The following is a 20,727-nucleotide window of genomic DNA, read 5'->3' as shown; positions in this document are numbered from 1 at the left end:
GTCATTTACTACAAAGCTTTTTAAACACTGGCAATCTTCACTTCTTTGCATGCTTGCATTTGTGCTTTAGATTTGACTTTTTTTGCTCATTTTCTCATGAATTAGTGTAATGTGTCTCCAACAAACAGTTTGTTCCACTAGCATTTTCTTGTTTTTAGGAAGTGTTCAGATAACCTGGTGGCCTAGAGGTTTGTACTCCCAACTTCCTGTAAGAGACCAAGGCTCAATTTCTGATTCTGGTCTCCTTGTACTCCTTAGAGTGGGAGCAGTGTGGAGGCTCCCTAATCAACAAGACCTCCAGGACAGAGGAGCTTCCCTCTGGGGCCAGTATGGCCACTGGTATGGGTAGGGCTTTGATGGCCAGTAGGCACCCAGCCAGGGACCTATATTCTGGCCTTGAGGCACATACCAACACTGGTATCCATAGGGATTCCCTCGGTGGCCTCCATAGTCCCTCTGGCAGTCAAAACAGGAAAAGGAAGAGCCATGCTCCGAGGCGTCAGAGTCCCAGGACCGTGGCAACATGGGGGCACCAGTTTTGGATGGAGACAGGAGACTATCAGATTTGCCCATAGCCCAGCTGGAGGTTGGGATCAGTGCCCCCGATGTAGACTGCACCGCTGGCTGCACAAGGGTCGGTGCCACTGGTAGTCGGTCCTGGTGTGGGAATTGGTAATGGAATGCTCGCGCAGCTTGATGTCCAGGGTGGGGATAGCCTACATGGGACAACCTGTGGGGTCAACTGCGCTGGTACCAAGGAAGGGCCTTGCACTGCCTCCGGCACAGTGTCCCCAGCAGCCCCAGGCAGGGGAGTCTCCAGGTGCCAGGCTGAGACTTCGACCATACACTCCAACTGTAGACCCAATGCGGGTGCCAGACTCGCAAAGTCTTGGACGAGTGGCGAGGATGGGACCCACAGGCCAAGGAGGTCCACTGACAACTCTTGAACTGTCAGTACCAAACTCAACAGATGCCCAGAGGCCAGAACCAGAGTTGACAGTATGGTACGTCCACCCTCCCGTCCTGTATCAAGGGAGAGTCAGAAGCACCTGCACCATCGGGCATGCTGGAGCCAGCACTGAGCCAGTCTGTGCTCCTCTTAGGGGAGACGGAAAAGTTACCTCAGGATCTGGAGTGTCCCCAATCAGCTTTATGGGACCTCTTAATTGGCGTTGATGGAGAACAACTCCTGCGCCTCTTCAGACACAACCCAGAACAGGTGGCAGACATTCTCTCCGAGCCAGAGGGCAATCTGCGCCCTGAGGAAGGCCTCGGTACTGGGTGAGCCCTCATGGCCTGCTCAAGCAGGTGCTGCTTCAACCAAAAGGACCCATGTCACCCGAGTCCATCTGCTGTTCTTTTAAGAAGAGAAGCAGCACTCATTTAGATGGGCTTTGCCCAGAAAAAGCGAGCACCACGTGTGGGGGTCGCTATTGGGGAATCGCCCCTCCACACAAAGGGCAATGCTTGAACCCCAGTGATGGCATCACCAGGGAGCACCACCACTAAACAAAAAACACATTACTAATTATCAACTATGTACAACAACTAGGCTGGGGGGGAGGGAGACGGGAAAGAAGAAAGCCAAAGGTCATGAACAACCACCACTGCCCAGAGCTCCAACTCCAGCTGACGGGTGGTAAGAAGCAACTGAAGGAGGTTGGGGTGACGCAGCCTTATATAGCCAGGGGAGGGGCTACAGTCATGAGGTGCAAACGCCATCCCTCTAGGGGTACTGCTAGATCTCTGGCATGCACTCACCTACTTAAAATACACATCTCTGTCTACTTGAAGAAGAACAACACTTACCAGAGCAAGACTAAACCAAAGTTATTCAATGCAATATTCAGTCTTTAGGCCTGATCCAGAGTCCACTGAAGTCATTGGGAGTCTTTCCATGAACTCCAAAAGGTTTTACATCAGGCTATTAAAGCGTAGGATTTAAACATGAAGTAAAACTCTTAAAAGCACATTCGTTTCTATGAAGATATTCTGAGTGAAAGATTGGATTCTGCATGAAAAATTGGATCACCTGCAATTCTTAGCCTTGCTATTGATTTCCCAGTAGCCCCTTAAAAGTAATCTCTTTATTAAGAAGGTGTACAATAATCATCTGGAGGCCCAAGACAACATTCAGATGCTATTTGGCAGTGCAAAGCTCCTGTCATCACACATCCTAGGGACAGATGGCAATCAGAGCCTCACAGGCAAGGCAGCTTGAAAGTGACATGCTCTTGTGCTTCCACTTGAGAGAGAGTGGAGCACCAATGGAAATGCAGAGGCTTCTTTATGGCAAGCTGCTTCCATTGTAATGCTGCAATTGGCATCTCAGATGTCCCCAGGGTGTTGGGATGAGAAGTGTTGGATTTTAAGCTCTGTGTCTATTTAAAAAGAAAAAAAAAAAACAAAAACAAAAAACGTCTTTCATTAGGTACTAGTTTCCCCCTACCCTCACACCCCTATCCCCTCAAAAAGCACAAAGATGATGAAAAGGTCAAAGTCAAATGTTAACAAGGAAAATAATTGGTCTTGCTTTTAAGTTAGTGTGGAATACAAACACAGAGCAGAAAGCAAAAATAGGTTTAGCAAATTTAAATGTGTTTAAGATGTGATGGTGTCAATATTTGGGTATATTTTTGTGTTGTAGTAAACTGGAAGTGTCTACAGAAAATATGGATGAGGAAAGTGAGGGACACAAACAATAGAGATGTGAATGAAATCTTTTCCTATGGAAAAATAGACAGATTCTTGGGTGCAGCCGAGTTCTGCTCAACACACAATTGAAATATGAGGAGAAAAGGGTGATTATATGCCACTTTTACATCCTACTAGTGCTGAGTCCAATCCTGATCCTAGGTTCAGCCACAATTTACAGCAGTCTCAGGTCTGCCCTAATTTTCATCCAGCTACAATTGCCCTTAAGGAGTAATTCCAGGATCTAGAGATCACCAGAGTACCGGTGGACTCCATGCACCCACTGCTGCACCTAAGTCCCTGGAGGGCAGGGGGATGCGGTGGGGGTTGACAGGTAAAGACATGGAGGTTGGGGTGGGAAAGGAGAGGCACAGAACCAGCTACACTGGTGTAACATGACACTGGGCACGTATGTTAGTATACTGAATGGGATCAAATGCCTACTCATAGGAGAGTAATTTAATCAGTATTAAAACATAGAAAACCTCTCATGAAATGTACAGTTTTCTCTTGAGATAAAAATACTGGAGGCCAAGTAAAAAAACTGGCATCTTATGAGCAGCCTAACTTGCATTTACCCACAAGGATAATTAAAGAAAAAGTTCCTGACTTAATGTGTTATTTCCCAAAAGATGATGATTTTGGAAAAGAGATATATACAAAACACAAGAGACAGAGTGATTTTGCTAGCCTCTTCTGAGGTTACCTTGATATAGGAAAGCGCATCAAACATTTCTTCAATCTGCTCTGAAGATTGGACAGCAGAGGAGATTGGACGCGAGGCGTTTAAGGAGTCTTTCATCATTGTCTTGAATCGTAGTTTCAGGAATTCTTCATCCTAGAAGAGGAATAGGAGTTTTTGCCCACGTGAGAAGTTAGAACAATAAAGGATTATGCCAAAAATTCACCATAATTCAGAACTGGAACGCAGAGCCTGGAATAGATAAGTTAAGCATTCCTTCTCCCTGCTGTCCTATTTACTTGGCATGTAGCCTAGTCATCTGACCCTCTCCATTTTGAGGCTCAGACTCTTTTCTTCTCGCACTGGAGACAGCAAACCAGTCAGTCAATCTCCTCTAAGATTATCATTGTTAGCGCACTGTGGAACCATCAGCTCTCTTCCTCCCAAACCATAGCAGCAGAACCTTACTAATGGACACACTTGTAAACCTTTATCTGCATAGCCACGAAGAGAGGTACCATGCACAACTCCACAAGAATAAAGAGTCTAAAGACCCAGTCTCTCCACAACAACCAGCCTCTCTTCACAGCATAACAGCAGATATTCAGCAACAGTTAAAACCCTTGGCTTTCAATAGAGGTAGGATTTTGTAGAGTCTGTAATTGGCATCATTTGTAACTTGATTATGCTGCCAAACACAGAATCAAGGCACATACACATTCAGGTCAATGGGACTCTACAGAGCCAAAGGATTGGTGTAGGCAGATCCTTTTGCAGGTTCAGGGCCATATACTGTAAATTTGTTGGTACAGAAACCAGTGTCTGTTATTTGCAGCTATAAAGCATACTGTGGGTGTGCAGGCTGATGCTGTATAATAATCTAACCATACCTGCCATAGGTATGAATATCTTCAGAAATACTGAAGTGTTTTAGCTAATACATTGTCTAAACACAGTTTGGACTGGTAATGGTTTATATAATCCTTCCTCCAAATGAATGAGCTAATGAGGCTGAAGAAGTGATTCCACAATAATAATTATAGTCTAAAAAAATTACAGTGAAGTCACTGGACTATAGAATGACTTGTTAGGAATACGCACACTGAACATTAAACCTGATCTTCTTGGCACCAGAACCTTGAATCTTTATTACATTCTAGATTTACATGCAGCAACTTTAAATAAACACACTGAATATTACCAGAGTACCTCTACCTCCTACACTTAAGAGTCTGACCTACTACTATCCAACAGTGAGATGGCAGATATTTTGCCCTTTTTTACTTCAGTGGGGCTCTGCCTGGGTGCAAAGGTCTGCTAATGTGTTTATGAGTGCAGGATTGAGGCCTTAGAGCACTCCTGATAAGAAAAATAAAGAAAGATCAATGAATAAAATAGTCAAGTTGCTCTGGGGCCAATATATATTTTCTGTGAAGATTTAGATACTATTTTCTTTAAGTGTGCATGCGGGAGGAGTTTGATAAAACATTTTTGGCACCACCAAGTGGTGAAATTTTAGGCTTCAAAGCAGCAATTTATTTATTTATTTTTTTTAAAGCAACTTGTTTGACTGAAAAGTTACAACCACAAGATTCTAAATGAGATTTAGAAGCATACAACACGTAACTTGCACAGTAGGTTAAAATACACACTCGTGCAAAGCGTGGTTCAGTGTTAAACACTAGATCACTGATTAAACAAAAGCAAAAAAGTTTTGCCCATTATTTTGTGCCTATGAAGAAAACATCAATTTATCTGTTTCAAAGGAGGTCACATGTAAAGGAGTGCATATGCAAATTTGTAGGCCACTTTTGAAAATTTAGCCCACACACAATTTTATTTAAACAGTGATTAAGATTCCATATTATTTGTAATCTTATCAGTGAGTGTCCTTGGAACGATTTAGAGTGCAATTTATGTCAGATTTTCATCACCTAAACCTCGTGAAATGGAGGTAAAAAAATTTTTATGTCAGAATTAAAAAGAAACCTCACTGATGGGAGAAAACTTCAGATTTAGATGAAATACTCACAGTCTGCAGCTCTGGGAAAGTTCTTTCCATGGCATAGTATTCCATAAAAGTGGCAAATCCTTCATTCAGCCAAAGATCATTCCACCATTCCATTGTTACTAAATTACCAAACCACTGGCGGGGAGGGGGGGAGGGGAGGGCAAAAAACCAAACAGTTTTTAATTGTGCAAGATGTGAGAAAAATCAGTCAAATTTCAAGATTATAACAAACGTATAATCCAACCAAGAAAAGATACTTTATGAAGGGCTACATTGTGGTTTTGCCACAAACCCTATGTACAGGGCAACATTTAGTTGTGCTTCCCCACAAACAAGCTAGGAAAGATTACGACCCAGCGGTCCAGTAACTTCCAGTTTCCTGCTACACCAAGAGCAAAATACCCACAAGCTCTATACCTGGTGCAGTGCATATGCTTAGCAAGTGTAATAGGGAAGGGGAAGTGTTAGAGTGAGAGAAGACTGCATTGTTAAAATATAGCATTTAAATCCAGTACCTGATGAGCCAGCTCATGAGCTATCACTGCAGTTACCAGCTTTTTATCCATTGCTGAAGAGGTTTTAATGTCATAAAGGAGTGTTGTCTCTCTAAAGGTGATTAAACCCCAGTTTTCCATAGCACCTGCCTGGAAATCAGGAATAGCTACCAAATCTGGGGAGCGAGGGGAAATAAATAAATGAACCAGACAGTCACAAGTTACAGTAATGCTGCACTTCAGATCTACCTGCTTTACCACAATCTATATCTACCAAACTTCACTATTTAGCCACCAATGCTGCAAACACTACATGCTAGCTGTAAGTAAACAAGTCATCCCATTGATTTAAAGAGCAATTACGTACGGAGAAATAGTTTTGCAGGTTTGTGTCAGGTAGATACGTCACTCATACTGAGAATTCTCTATGTCCCTATCTGAGCATATAGTGTTAAATGTACAGCAAAACTTCTCTAGAGGGCACACTGAATTGGCCTTTCTTATACCAAAGGTTTGCAAACTTCTTGAGCCTGGGACCCATTTCCCACACACTCATACAAGCCCAGTTAAACAGGTATTGAATTTTAATATTTTTTTTTAAAGTCAGGTTTTGGAGGGATTTTTATTCTTAAATTATTTTTATTTTGAAAAACCCTCTGAAGTATGGAAAAAACTGATACTTATTAGAAAGTTATTATATTTATTTATATTTTAAAAAAAAAGATAGATGAAAATGCTTTACCTAATTTTTGAAGAGGATACTCTATATGAAAATACTTCTGATAAAACTCCAGGAGCTTCACTGCTGTGTCTAGGGCATGCTCAACTTGGCCTAGCTTCTGTGGCATGGCATATATAGATACCTGGCATAATAAATAAAATAAAATAATAAAAATAGATGAGAAGCAAGAAAATATTTCATTGGATGCAATCATAAACAGCAAGAGAGGGAAGTGGTAGGCAAAAAACTAAGTGGATAGGGGCAATTCCCTGGCTAGTTTTAAGGAAATATATATAAAAATCACATGCATTTGATATCAAAATGTTTGGAGATTATCATCACTTGAAACTGTTTGAGGTACATTTATCGCCCAAATGCATCTGAATGTGTGTAATGCTAGTTTGAGTCCGGATGCATAGGTTATGCATTTGTTGATGACAACTCTAAGAATGCAATTCTCCCAGGAGTTACTGTTCCTCGCACCATTTAAACCTGGAGCTGGGGTAAACTGGATGAGGTGGAGAGGGCAAAACAGAGATTCCATATATCTTGTGAGCCTGAGGATCTCGCTGTATCAGCTCCATAGCAGCTAGAACCAAGGGGATTATTGGGGAGAGGCCACAGAAATCTTGTCTAGGTGGATCCAGTTGCTCCAATCCCTCCCCACGCAGTACAGTAGGTGTGGAGAGGTAGCAGCTGCTATTCCAGCTGCTGAGATGCTGTGTTCCACTCCAATGACTTGACTGTGGGAATGCACAAATTCTACCCCCTTTAGTTTCCATTCAAAATCTAAGCTCAGCATTTTCTCCTGGGATTGGGCAATTTCTCCCCAGTACAAGCAACCAAAAGAAAAATAAAGCTCCTCCAAACTGGACCACAGAGCCTGGCCTATTTATCTCTAATTACAACTATTTGCCCATGCAAGAAGGGAAGTCTGATAAAAATCCACAATTTTACTCTATATATTGGTTTAGAACAAGTTATACCAAGATAACATTTCTTAGCAGTATATCTGATCAGGGCTTCCTTTCCCTCCTGCAGCTTTGTTAACAAAGCTACTCTTTGGCTCCTTCTAGACAAGTACTAATGCTTTCCATTTCACTACAAAAGGACAGCTCCTGCTAGTGACAGGGTCCGATTCCCAAATTGTTACTCATGTGAAGCTCCCACACCCCTTGCATGACTAAATACTGCAAGATCCCTCCTAAGTATCTTCCTTCTTGTCATTCTCAAGTATACAGCTTCCCACCAACCCAACAGGCCATATCCCTGAAGCAATGCCACCAAAGATTAAATGAAGTCAAGAGCAGCTGCCAGGTGCTCAGCACTTTTCAAAAGTCAGGGCAGAAATATTCAGGCACCTACATATGGACTTAAAATTCTGGCCCAAGCCTGTCCTACTTGGAGCATAGACTAGTTTGGATAGTTGGCTCTAGGTAACATAGATATAGAGCCCGACTCCCTTTTTTGGGTACAGGAGAGTGCTTCTGCAGTCCCCTGCTCTCATGTGCAGTGATGTGGGAGAGAAGTAGCCATTTGGGAGAGGGAGGACAGGACAGCACTATTGTCACCTGCCGTGACTCCGCTGTGGGTAGACATGTTAACATTCCAGCTGGGGCGTCACCGGAACTCTGCCAATGGAGCCTGCGCAGGACAGGTACTGAATCCATATCCCTTCTGGCTGGCTTGGCACTGCTCCTTCACAGACAAGCCCATCCTACTTTGGGCATCAGCTCTGAATCCCCCAGCACTGTGAGCTGTGCAAGTGGCTTGCACCACTATACCCTTGCTCTGGGCAGACTTTCTGCAGCCAGGAGCCTGCTGTCAAGTTCTGGCAACACAAGCGGGCCACCGCTCTGGAATCAATCCAGTCCACAGCATAAGATCATTTGCTAGACACTCTTATAATAATAGGTGATAGGCACAGAGTAAGCAGGAAAACATCCCAGAGAGCTACTCGTGTATGGGTAGAGGTTAAAAGTACAATGGAAACATACCAGAGTCTTATTAGTCTCCTTACTGATATTCTTCAGATTTGCAACAATGAACGCTACCAGGTAAGTACTCATCTTCAAACTCACAAAGAATTCATCTTGAACTATTCCAGCTGCCACAGGGATGGTTACATTCTGCAGATTTAATAAAAAAAAAAAAAAAAAAAAAAAAAAAAAGAAGATAATGTTACTATCAAGGCAAATTGGAAAAAAAAAAAAAACAACTATCAGATAAAGGGCTTGGAGACCGTATAGAGAAGTTACACCTAGAGTGCACAATGGCAACTATAAGTAAGTTTGTCAGACCATTTTATTACAGTAGAACCTCAGAGTTATGAGCTGACTGGTCAACCACACACCTCATTTGGAACCAGAAGTATACAATCAGGCAGCAGCAGGAAAAACAACAATACAGTACAGTACTCTTTGTACTGTACTGTGTTAAACAAGCTACTAAAAAGTAAAAGGGAAAGTTTAAAAAAAGATTTGACCAGGTAGGGAAACTTGATTCATTTAAATAAGATGGTTAAAAGCAGCATTTTTCTTCTGCATAGTAAAGTTTCAAAGCTGGTTTAAGTCAATGTTCAATTCTAAACTTGCAAAACCACCACCGTAACATTTTGTTCAGAGTAACGAACAATCTCCATTCCCGGAGGTTTGACTGTGTTTTAAGGTGCTAAGATACTAGTGGCCATGTAAAACCCCAAGATATATACATAGGCAAGTTGCTCATAATATAACAAAATGTACTTATGATGAAGCTAACATTTTCCAGGTCTACTTTGCATGCCAGACAGAGTTTATGAAAATCCTATAAGAAAAGTACACAGCATACTACAAATTGAGTTATCTGCCTTATCCTCTGCATAGGGCCTACATTAGGCTGCACAGCTGACTGAATGAAACTGTATAGTTCATACGGGGGGGGGGGGGGGGGGGGGGGGGCGGGGGAGGGGGGAAGGAACAACAACCTTGAAATAACGTATTCCCTGTTTGTCAGGCAATAAAACTTGGCCCTGATTCTGAAAACATCAACTTTCAGCCTGAGTCTCATAAATTTTAAGCCTGAAGGTACCATTATGACCCTCTAGTATAACCTACATTACAGAGACCACATATTTGCACCCAATAATTCCTGTACCAAGCCCACAACTTCTGGCTGAATTAGAATGTGTCTTTCTGAGACAATCCAATTTTACCTTAAAGACATCAAGTGATGGAGAATCTACCACATCCCCTTGGTAAGTTGTTTCAATGGCTAAATGCCCTCACATACAAGTTTACACTTTATTTCCAACCTCAATTTGTTTAGCTTCAACTTGCAGCCATTAAATCTTGTTATGCCTTCATCAGCTAGTTGAAAGAGTACTCTTCTCTGAAACCTTCTCCCCATGTAGGTACTATTTATAGACCTTGATCAAGTCACCTTTTAACCTTCCTGTGGATACATTAAATGCTTGAGCTTCTTAAGTCTCTCATCATAAACTCGGGTTTTCCCAGAGGCCTCCAATCATCCTTATAGCTAACAAAAAGACATTAGAACTGGACACAGTATTCCAGTCTCACTAGTGCTATACACAGAGAATGCCAATCCTCTGCTCCTATTTAACATTCCACAGTTTATGCAGCCAAGATTCACTTTAGCCCTCTAGAGCTCCCAATGTAATGCTGTAGCTATGTTCAGTTGGTTATCCGCCATCATCCCTAAATCCTGAGAAATCTGATGGACTTGAAGTTCAACATGTGCTCAAGTGTTGGTAGGATCTGGGCCTAAATTATCAAATCTAAGTTAATAAAGATACTACTTTCCTTGGCAATAAGTTAGTATACAAGACTTGGAGCTCCTTATAGGGAGCCTGCATAGATGTCCTTACAAAATCAGAGTGAAAAGTCACTGAACCTGTCATACTACATGTAATGCACTGTAGATTTAAGAAATCGTATGGGATTGTATAACTAAAAGACTTTTGTAATGCATATGCACAAGATGGCAAGTATTCTTGACAGAATGCAAAATTCAGAATCAACTAATATAAATCGCATATTCAGAAACGTAACCATTATTCAGTTCAGAAATCAAAAAGGTATTATATTTCAAATTACAAGGAGCCAATCTAAACATGAATGATGAGTGAATAGTTGTTTTTTAGATGACAATTTCATTAGTGAATTGATTATTTTACTTACTTTATTTCTTTTGTCATGCCCACAAAGTGGATTCTCAGTACTAAGTGAGGGACTTTACTACCCAATTCTCATTAACACCTTTTTCATATTGAGTGAAAAGGAACCTGGAAAATGCTGTTTTTAGAGGTTAGCAAACTGCACATTCCAGGTGGCAAGGTGCAGGGAGCAATTGGCGCACTGCTGATTTTAAATAAGGGATGGCAGGGGGAGTAATAGGAGGTGTCTGCTTAATTGAATTGTCCCTTAAAAAAAAAAAAACAACAACCCCCCCCCAAAAAAAATTAGGAATGGTGCAGGGAGGGAGAAAGGACTAATTACAGCTTGGCAGAAGTACCACAGTGGAAGACAGACAAGCTAGGGTGGTAGTGCAAGGGCAGATGGAGGGAACCAATCTGGGAACAGAGGAGCCAGGAGGAGGAGCAGTTGCTGACTAATCTAGGGAGCTCAGGAGAAGAGAAGCAGCATATAAATTTGCCATCTAATCTAGTTGCCAAACCCAGGGCACAATGTTTGGTAAAAGTAAGGGGCTGAGCACCAAATGGCTGCCCAGCATCTCTCAGGCATAGGAATATTTTAGATATGCTGAAGAAGAGGTTGCCTGGGCTCTAGTTGAGTGGGCCCAGATGCCTGTGGGAATGGGCATATCTTCTATTTCGTAACATTGTAATGCATCAGGGGTCCACTTGGATAATCCCTAGGAAGAGATGGCCGGATTTCTTGCAGCCTTTTCCAGTACCACAGATAAAGGGGGTCAACTGAATGGCTTTGTTTGGTCTAAACAAAGGTCACTGGAAACATCTAATGTATGGAACTTGGTTTCTCCTAAGTCTGAGTGTGATTTGGGGAAGAAGATAGCGAGGTTGTTGGTTTGGATTAAATGATAAATCAGACACCATCTTGGTAGGAATTTAAGGTGGGGACTCAGCACCATCTTAACCCTGTGAACATAATGGGGGGGGAAGGCAAGAGAAGTCATCCTACTGTTAGTGCTCGAATCTCACTAACTCTCCAGGCTGAGGGGATAGCCACTAGGAAGATTGTTTTGACTAGGTTGGTGAAGTAAGGACTTGGATATGCTTTCCATGAGGCCCATAAGAACTACATTAAGGTCCCAGGATAGGAGAAGCTTCAGGGTGCATGAACCAGTGCTTTTAGAAATTTTGAAACAATGGGATGAGAGAACACAACATAAAAAAGTTTTAACAGGAAGGTGGCAAGTTGAAATGACTGCTAAATGGACACTCACAGAGCTGATGGTGAGCCTGATATCTTGAACTGTAGGCTATGATCTACACTCTTGGGAATAGAAGCTTGTAATGGGTTGAGATCTTGTTACGAAGCCCAGATGGAAAAATTCTTCCACTTTAGAACATAAGAACAGTCTGACCCAGTGTGGCCAATGGTCCATCTAGCCCAGTACAGTGTCTGAAGACAGGAGTGGTGCCAGATGCTTCAGAGAGAGCGAACAGAACATGGTAATTGAGTGGATTCATCCCGTTGTCCAGTCCCAGCTTCCGGCAGTCAGAGGTTTAGTGACACACAGATCATGGGTGTTCCTAACTATCTTATTAGAGATCAGCCCTCCTTTCTGGGGAGCTCATCAATGAATGAGATCTTGTCACAGGCTAGGTAGTCATATTTAGCAAACAGGGTTTTATAGCTGGCTGTTTGCCCTTGAAGAAGATGCCAGAAAGTAGGCCTTTCTACCTAAGAGATCAAACTCTTGGCTTTTTGTTCTTAGGAGTGTGGTCCTATCTGCTTGGATCTCTCCTTTACTGCAGATACCGTGAGGGAGTTAGGAGTCACTAAATCCTTTTGGAGTGACTTGGTATCTTTCTCTGCTCATTTTGATGTTGGAAATAAAGGCTTGAACCTGCCATAGGTATTTTACAGGCTCTTGGATGCTTTCATTTATTCTCATTGCTAATCTGCCTGGGAAATCAGAATGGGTAGTATCACATAACATATGTGCTTTCTCCCTTACAGATAATTCAGTGTCCTGAGTGTCTGCTATCGTTCCCAACAATTCCTGAAAGGGCTTGAAGTCATCAGAATGTGATTTTGGCGGGGATGTCACCACGTCATCCAGAGAGAAGGAAGATAGATCTTCAGGATTATTCAGCTGAAAAGGGTTAAGAGGAGTCTCTTGGGGATCTTGGAAGGAGTCATCTTCTGATACTTCCTCCTGAGCATCTGACCCTACTCATATTCTTATTCTCTTGGGTTGTCTACTTCATCAAGGGATCTAGCAACAGACCTAACTGGCATCTAGTGGATCTAGATCACTTATAGGTAGAGCAAGAGGCAGAGGAGCACCTAGAGGTTATATAAGGGTCCCAGAATAGCTGAGAAGGTATAAGGAGAAGTCTACCCAGGATGTCAGGATGCTGTGGGTGGGTAGGTGGGGTGGAAGAGAGTTAGGAGTTCTGGAGGTTAAATCTAAGGGACACTGTGCTTGAGGAATTCCTAGGAAGAGTGGTGGGAAGAACTTCTGCATCAGGGCCTCTGCTAGATTCTGGAAAGAATGAGTGAACAGCAAAGAGAAGGAGTTTAGGCTCAGCCATTAGGTGGCAAGGTGCCTTGGCACCAAGTAGTAATCTAAAGAAAGGGAAGATTTTAAACAAAACCAACTAGACTGCCAACAGGGCAGAAATTCATCACTATGCTAATTTATCTAATATTTACAAACCAAGCTGTTGGATGGCTGCTAGGAGGTAGCAAGCAAACACTGCCAAGTTTTACCTCGCTGCCGCAGGCAATAACTGGGAACTGAAAGACAGTTGGGGATGCTCTGCTCTATACGCAGTGGTGAGCTGGAGCCATTTCCCACAGGTTCGCTAGAGCCAGTTGTTAAATTTAGAAGCCCTTTTAGAACCAGTTGTTCCGCAACAACCGACTCCATGGGTGCTCCAGCCCTGGAGCACCCAAGGGGAAAATTTGGTGGATGCAGAGCACCAACCGGCAGCTCTCCGCCCCACCCCCGGCTCACCTCCACTCCGCCTCCTCCCCTGAACGTGCAGCCCTGCTCCAGCCCCAGAGCACCCACGGAGTCGGCGCCTAAGGCGCCACTTTTGATGTGATCAGTGGCGGGGAGTAGCTGCTCCCCCCCAGCTATGCTCCCCCACCCCTAGGAGCCAGAGGGACCTGCCGGATGCTTCCTGGGAGCTGCCCCAGGTAAGCACTCCTGGGACTCCCCACCTCACCCCCCCGGCAGGTGCCTCTGAGACTATTAGGGGTGAGGTGGGCACCCACTACGGTAGCCCACAAGACCCTCCTGCCCGGTTCTGGGGGCAGTCAGGGGACAGGGGAGGGGACTGGATGGGGCAGGAGTCCCGGGGTGGCGGGGGTGGGCAACGATCCCCTTGTGGGGTGAGGAGGGAACCCATTGTTAAGATTTTGGCAGCTCATCACTGTCTATATGCGATTGTGTTGGGGAGGACAAGGACAAGGACATGTAGGGTGCAGGCACTGTCCCAATGGATGCTGCAGAACAGAAGATTTCAATCTTGTGCTCATGCACACCATAAATGGGATCCACACGGACCAAACCTCAAAGAAGAATCTTAAGTTCGACAGAAAGTGGTGCAACAACCGAAGTGCATGTAGATATACAGTTCCATGCCAGTTCAGTCCAACTGCTGGCTGTAGCCATTCAACATTCCTATAGTACATCCAGTACCATGTAGTACACTAAACAGTTATTTGATCTGGGATACCCTCTAAATCTAAATGTGTAAGGTCTTTGGAGCAAGTCAGCCTTTTCATTACATGTTTGTATGGTGTCTTGCAGAGACCCCTGCCTGGGTCATCTATGCACTCTTGTGACACAAATCAACAAAGTGATTCAGAGTACTTTTAATACAGAGCACCTAAAAGACACACATCCATCCGCTAATATTCATGCATTAGAAGAGCATAACTGTACCTTTGGCATATTTGACAGAGTGGAGTGCTGTTCATCTCTCTTGATCTTAATTAGAAAAGTGGCTTTAAATGCTGGTTCATCAAAGCATGGAAAAGCAGACCTTGCAGCCAGAGGCTCAAACTGAGTTGCTGCAAGCCATCTAATGGAGAGAAAAGACACGTTAAAAATATAAGAGTTGGTATTACCATTCTTTAATAAATCAAGAATGGTTACTTTGAGGATTGGAATGGAATGAAGTTTTATTGGGAGAAGCTGGGAACAGAGAGGTAGCCATGATTTGTCAGGATAGAATAAGCACACTTTTAAGAAAGGCCTGTCATCAGTTTAAGTCTCAGAAGATTTTTTCAATGTAATTTTTATTCAATGTTCTTTCTAGCATAATGCACTCAGAAGATACAGTTTGGCTAATGCACCAAACTATAAACAGATTAGATTGAAATACAGGGCACATTATCAGTAAACAATTGTCCCAATAACCAAGTACTGAAAAGCTCATATATCCCTAAGAGTACATAGCCCAAAAGAAGAGTAAGACACATGTACCAGGCACTTCTATTTTGAAGTGTCTAACAATGGGAATAAACTTCATGCCCCACTGGCAGACAGGGTGACTGACTGCTTCTGTCCATCCATAACTTTCAACCAGGCAGGAAAAGCCACTTCCAGGTCCTATCTAATTGTTCCCCTCCCTGCCACTGACTTATGGACAACTGCTGGCCTAGTCAATGTCTTTGGGTACGTCTACACTAGAAATGCTACAGTGACACAAAGTACTTTAGCGCAGACACTAAATTGATGGAAGGTTTTCTTCCATTGCAATAGTAAATCCAGCTTTCTAAGAGGTGGCAGCACAGGGGTTCTCAACAAATTTTGACTCAGTGCAGCAACCAACTGTTGCTGGTGGCTGCCCTGACACTTTTTCCTAAAATACTTAATTAACTTTAAGAAAAATATTAGGGCTGTCAATCAATTAAAAAAATTAATCACAATTAATCATGCTGTTAAACAATAGAATACCATTTATTTAATTATTTTGGATGTCTTCTATATTTTCAAATATATTAATTTTAATTACAACACAGAACACAAAAACGTATAGTGCTCACTTTATATTTAATTTTTATTACAAATATTTTCACTGTAAAAAATAGTATTTTTCAATTCTCCCATTACAAGTACTGCAGTGCAATCTCTTTATCATGAAAGGTTTCAGATTAACAGCTGTGTTAGTCTGTATTCGCAAAAAGAAAAGGAGTACTTGTGGCACCTTAGAGACTAACCAATTTATTTGAGCATGAGCTTTCGTGAGCTACAGCTGTAGCTGTAGCTCACGAAAGCTCATGCTCAAATAAATTGGTTAGTCTCTAAGGTGCCACAAGTACTCCTTTTCTTTTTATCATGAAATGTAAAATTACATTTTACATCTTACAAATGTAGAATTATGTACAAAAAATCTGCATTCAAAAATAAAACAATGTAAAACTTTAGAGCCTACAAATCCACTCAGTCCTACTTCTTGTTCAGGCAATCGCTCAGATAAACAAGTTTGTTTACATTTGCAGAAGATAATGCTGCCCGTTTCTTGTTTACTATGTCACCTGAAATTGAAAACAGGCATTCGCATGGCACTGTTGTAGCTGGCGTCGCAAGATATTTATGTGCCAGATGTGCTAAAGATTCATATGTCCCTTCATGCTTCAACCACCATTCCAGAGGACAAGTCCATGCTGATGAAGTGTTCTGCTCGATAACAATCCAAAGCAGTGCAGACTGACGCATGTTCATTTTCATATCTGAATCAGATACCACCAGCAGAAGGTTGATTTTCTTTTTTGGTGTTTCAGGTTCTGTAGTTGCCACATCGGAGCGTTGCTCTTTTAAGACATCTGAAAGCATGCTCTCTACACTCGTCCCTCTCAGATTTTGGAAGGCACTTCAGATTCTTAAAACTTGAGTGGAACGCCGTATCTATCCTTAGAAATCTCACATTGGTACCTTCTTTGCGTTTTGTCAAATCTGCAGTGAAAGCGTTCTTAAAATGAACAACATGTGCTGGGTCATCCTCCAAGATTGCTATAACATGAAATATATGGCAGAATGACGGTAAAACAGAGCAGGAGGCATACAATTCTCAGCCCCACAAGGAGATCAGTCACAAATTTAATTAATGCATTTTTTTTTAAAACTAGTATCATCAGCATGTCTTCTGGAATGGTGGCCGAAGCATGAAGGAGCATACCAATGTTTAGCATACCTGGCACATAAATACCTTGCAATGCCTGCTACAAAAGTATGACACGAACGCCTATTCTCACTTTCAGGTGACCCTGTAAATAAGAAGCAGGCAGTATTATCTCCTGTAAATGTAAACAAACTTGTTTGTCTTAGCAGTTGGCTGAACAAGAAGTAGGACTGAGTGGACCTGTAGGCTCTAAAGTTTTACACTTTTGTTTTTGAGTGCAGTTATGTAACAAAAGAAAACAAAAAATCTAAATTTGAAAATTGCACTTTCACGATAAAGAGATTGCACTTCAGTACTTGTATGAGGTGAACTGAAAAATACTGTTTCTTTTGTTTCATTTTTACAGTGAAAATATTTGTAATAAAAAATATAAAGTGAGCACTGTACACTTCATATTCTGTGTTGTAATTGGAGTCAATATATTTGAAAATGTAGAACATCCAAAAATATTTAATAAATGTCAATTGGAATTCTATTGTTTAATAGTGTGATTAAAACTGCGATTAACTCAAAAAAATTAACTGCGATTAATCACGTGAGTTAACTACAATTGACTGACAGCCCTAATAAATATGCATGTATACATGTCCAAATCATTGTAATTTATTTATGTAGGGATTTTTTGTGGACTAGATAATAAAAATAATGCTAAGAAAAATGATACTTGTATCTGTGTTAATATCACTTTTCACAAGTAGTCCTGGCAAATTAAGACTTGGATGGAGGGATGGGGAGCAGCAGGGGCCATGGAGAATGGATGTAGGGCTTGGGGAGACAGCGGAGGCCAGGGGGGATGGATGGGAGACCCTGCCACTGTGTGTCGGGGCTGAGGGTCAACACCCTGGGCCAGCACCTACTGGAGCCCAGTGGCTCAGCACCAGTTGCTGCATGACCAGGACTGGGGATTTGTGCTCAGGGCCAGGGATCAGTGCCTGCTGCCACACGGCCAGGGGTCAGTGACTGGGGCCAGCACCTGCTGCCACATGGCTGGGGCTAGGGGCAGAAGCCTGCTGCCAGACAGCTAGGGCTGAAGGTCAGCATCCAGGGCCCGCACCTGCCAGAGCCCAGGGTCAGCTCCCATTGCCACACAACCAGGGCTGGAGATCTGCACCCAGGACTGGTGCCCGGGGCCAGCGCCCACCAGAGCCAACGGTCAGCAACCAGGGCAGGCACCCGCCGCCTGGGTTGAGGGTCGGCACCATACAGCCGGGGATCAGCGCCAGGAATCCCAGCCAGTCGCTGCACTGTTGGGGTTGGAGCCTGAAGCCCCATGACTGAAGGTCAGGGCCATGTGACCAAAGCTAGGGTCAGTGCCTGAAACCCTGCAGCCAGAGCTGGATATTGGTGGCTGGAGCCCTGGGCTGAAGCCAGGCTCCCTAAGTCCCAACCACTCCAGGGCTGAAGCCAAAACCCCACCAACCCTCACAGGTAGAGAACTCACCTTGCTCCTTCAGTATCATGCCTCACCTGTCTTCAGAAGCGGTGCAGGGCAGCAAATCCAGGAGCAACAGGAAGTGAGGGACTGATGCGTTGCCCCCCCATCACCACCCAGGAGGCTCTTGTGACCACAGAGAAACCCCCTGGTGGCTATATTTGAGAAACGCTGAGCTAGGCTGACAAAAGTATTCTTCCATTGACCAAGCAGCATCTACACCAGATCTTAGGTCTGCTTAATGACATTGCACAAGGTGTGAAATTTTTCACAGCTCTGAGAGATGTAGTTAAGCTGACTTAAAGAGCTCATCTACACTACAAAGTTAACACATAAACAGAGGCAGGGAGGGAATCCTGTTCAACTCCATTTGACTAGAATCTTTGTTTCGCCAGGCCCAATAAATGTTGATGGAGACTAGCAAATAGGAGACTGCAACACATCTTCCAAACACGGCACCAAAATGCTTTTTTTCTTTCTACCTTCCTTTCGACCTTTCAGAGTGGTCGAGAAAGTGTCCAACACGGACATCACACCTTCTACTGATAGCAATTTACACACTTTCCTAAATCCCACAGCTATGCTGTGACAACATGAAGGTACAGTAGTAGCTATCATCAGGCTATTCACCCAGAAAGTGGAAGAGCTGCAGAGTCCTTTCTAAAAAAAAGGGTCACATTCTGATTCAATCTTGTGGTTCTTCCCAAGTCTACCCACGCTTCTTCCTGCTCCTCCAGGCACACATCTGTTTCCTCTTACAGCTATATTGCCCCCCACAACTTCTTTGGCACTAGCAACCGTCTGTGCAGCTAATCAGGAGTGGTGACCTTTTCCAAAGCTGCCTCTCTGAACTCTCTTCTGACCCAGACAGACAAGCCTTGGAAAGTCACTACATTTTATTGTCCATTAACTTAAATCTCTTACTGACACACCTGCTTGTATCAGTTTCTTAAAGCGTGTAGGTTGACTGCCATTAAGATACTGCACAATCTTGTGAGAAGTGCTTTCAGAGTTTGGCTCTTCTTGTTTAGTTCAACAGAAAAACTGTAGGATTAAGAACTGCTGCCAACTGCTGAGATTTTAAATATAAGACTTGTGTTATCTGGCCTTCTTCTGAAAGCCCCTGCTCCTGGAGTCATACGTTTATGTGAGAATTTCAGCTTTTTTTTTTTTTTTTAAGTAGGTTTCTCCCTCTCATGGCTGTGGAACAAAGCTTGAAAGACATGAACCCCAGATCTCAAAAACAAAAGAAAAAAAATAACCCAGAATATATGGGGTTCAAAAATAAAAAGATTTTTCAGGGTCTGACTCATGTTTTTGAATGCATGGTAATGTTTCAACAGACAACTTACCCTATCCCCTCATCCTCAACAGGAAGAAAATGCCAACAGGGGTGAGGGAAGAAAATTCTATCAGGAAATGGTTTGTTTTGATGCCAGCCTGACAAACACAGCATCATTCACACACTAACACAGGTCAGTTTCACCCCTCAAAAGCCTGCATTTTTAAAAACGATAATGATGAAGTAAATTAAATGTAGAGAAGGAAGGGAGGCTTTTTGGAAAGGGAACCTAATAGAAAATGAAAGCAAAATGGAACCCGTTGCCCACAATTATTGGCATAAATGAATTTTGCCTTCTAAGCTCTGACTGCAGTTATTTTATTTCATTTCATATATTGCCTTGTAATGCCTGTGTTCTCAGCTTCTTCTTGTGTCAGTGTATTTTATATAATCTTTCAGGTAATGATATTTTGATGTGATGGACAACTCAGATTTGGCTCACTAGCATGAGAATGCTATTGATAACAAATCTTTGTTATTTTAATTCAAAGCCAAAAGAATAAGGAAGAAAGATCAACAGCTGGCTACAACACTGGAAAAAATATCTGTCACCAGGTAACCTCCAGAGAGGGAGTTTCACCGTATGCTTATGAATATCCTCTCCTTGATGTTTGTTTATGGATAAGATTTCTTTCTGAGTAGGAAAATATGGAACTTGTTTTGACTGTTCAAAAAATTGGCCAGCTAGACACAGCTGGAACAAACCAATGGTATCTAGCCCAGACTTCTGTCTTCAAAAGCCAGGTGCTTTAGAAAGAAAAAGAAGTCATAAACCCACTGTGATGTGCCCAGTTCCACAACAGAATATATCATTTGGGGACTGGAGGACTCTGTGTTACATGAGGATTCTTCCTATTATATGGTGATCAATGCATGTACTGTTGCAGTCTATAAATTGCAAGTGTACCCCAGTTTTTATAGCAGCAGAAGTTATTCTAAAATGACATGTATACAACCCTTTTCTTGTCTATATTAAGCTATTTGCCTTAATGATATCCTGATG

At 42.7% G+C, this 20,727-nt stretch overlaps 1 protein-coding gene across 2 annotated transcripts in view; it reads right to left on the bottom strand.

Annotated features, from left to right (window-relative positions):
• Nucleotides 1-20,727, bottom strand: part of LOC102930761 (leucyl and cystinyl aminopeptidase) — a 102,220-nt gene that overhangs the window by 23,743 nt on the left and 57,750 nt on the right. For both annotated transcript variants that reach the window (XM_043546743.1, XM_037903294.2), the window contains exons 3-8: nucleotides 14,709-14,847; nucleotides 8,600-8,731; nucleotides 6,624-6,744; nucleotides 5,903-6,057; nucleotides 5,409-5,522; nucleotides 3,401-3,532 (exon numbers count right to left, since the gene is read on the bottom strand). In XM_043546743.1, the coding sequence (XP_043402678.1) occupies nucleotides 3,401-3,532; nucleotides 5,409-5,522; nucleotides 5,903-6,057; nucleotides 6,624-6,744; nucleotides 8,600-8,731; nucleotides 14,709-14,847 (793 nt within the window). The remainder of the gene's footprint in view (nucleotides 1-3,400; nucleotides 3,533-5,408; nucleotides 5,523-5,902; nucleotides 6,058-6,623; nucleotides 6,745-8,599; nucleotides 8,732-14,708; nucleotides 14,848-20,727) is intronic.

Source organism: Chelonia mydas, chromosome 5 (genome assembly GCF_015237465.2).
Source record: "Chelonia mydas isolate rCheMyd1 chromosome 5, rCheMyd1.pri.v2, whole genome shotgun sequence".
Classification (NCBI taxonomy): Eukaryota; Metazoa; Chordata; order Testudines; family Cheloniidae; genus Chelonia; species Chelonia mydas.
The sequence above is the reverse complement of the archived record's forward strand: the minus strand, read 5'-3'. Positions and strand labels throughout refer to the sequence as shown.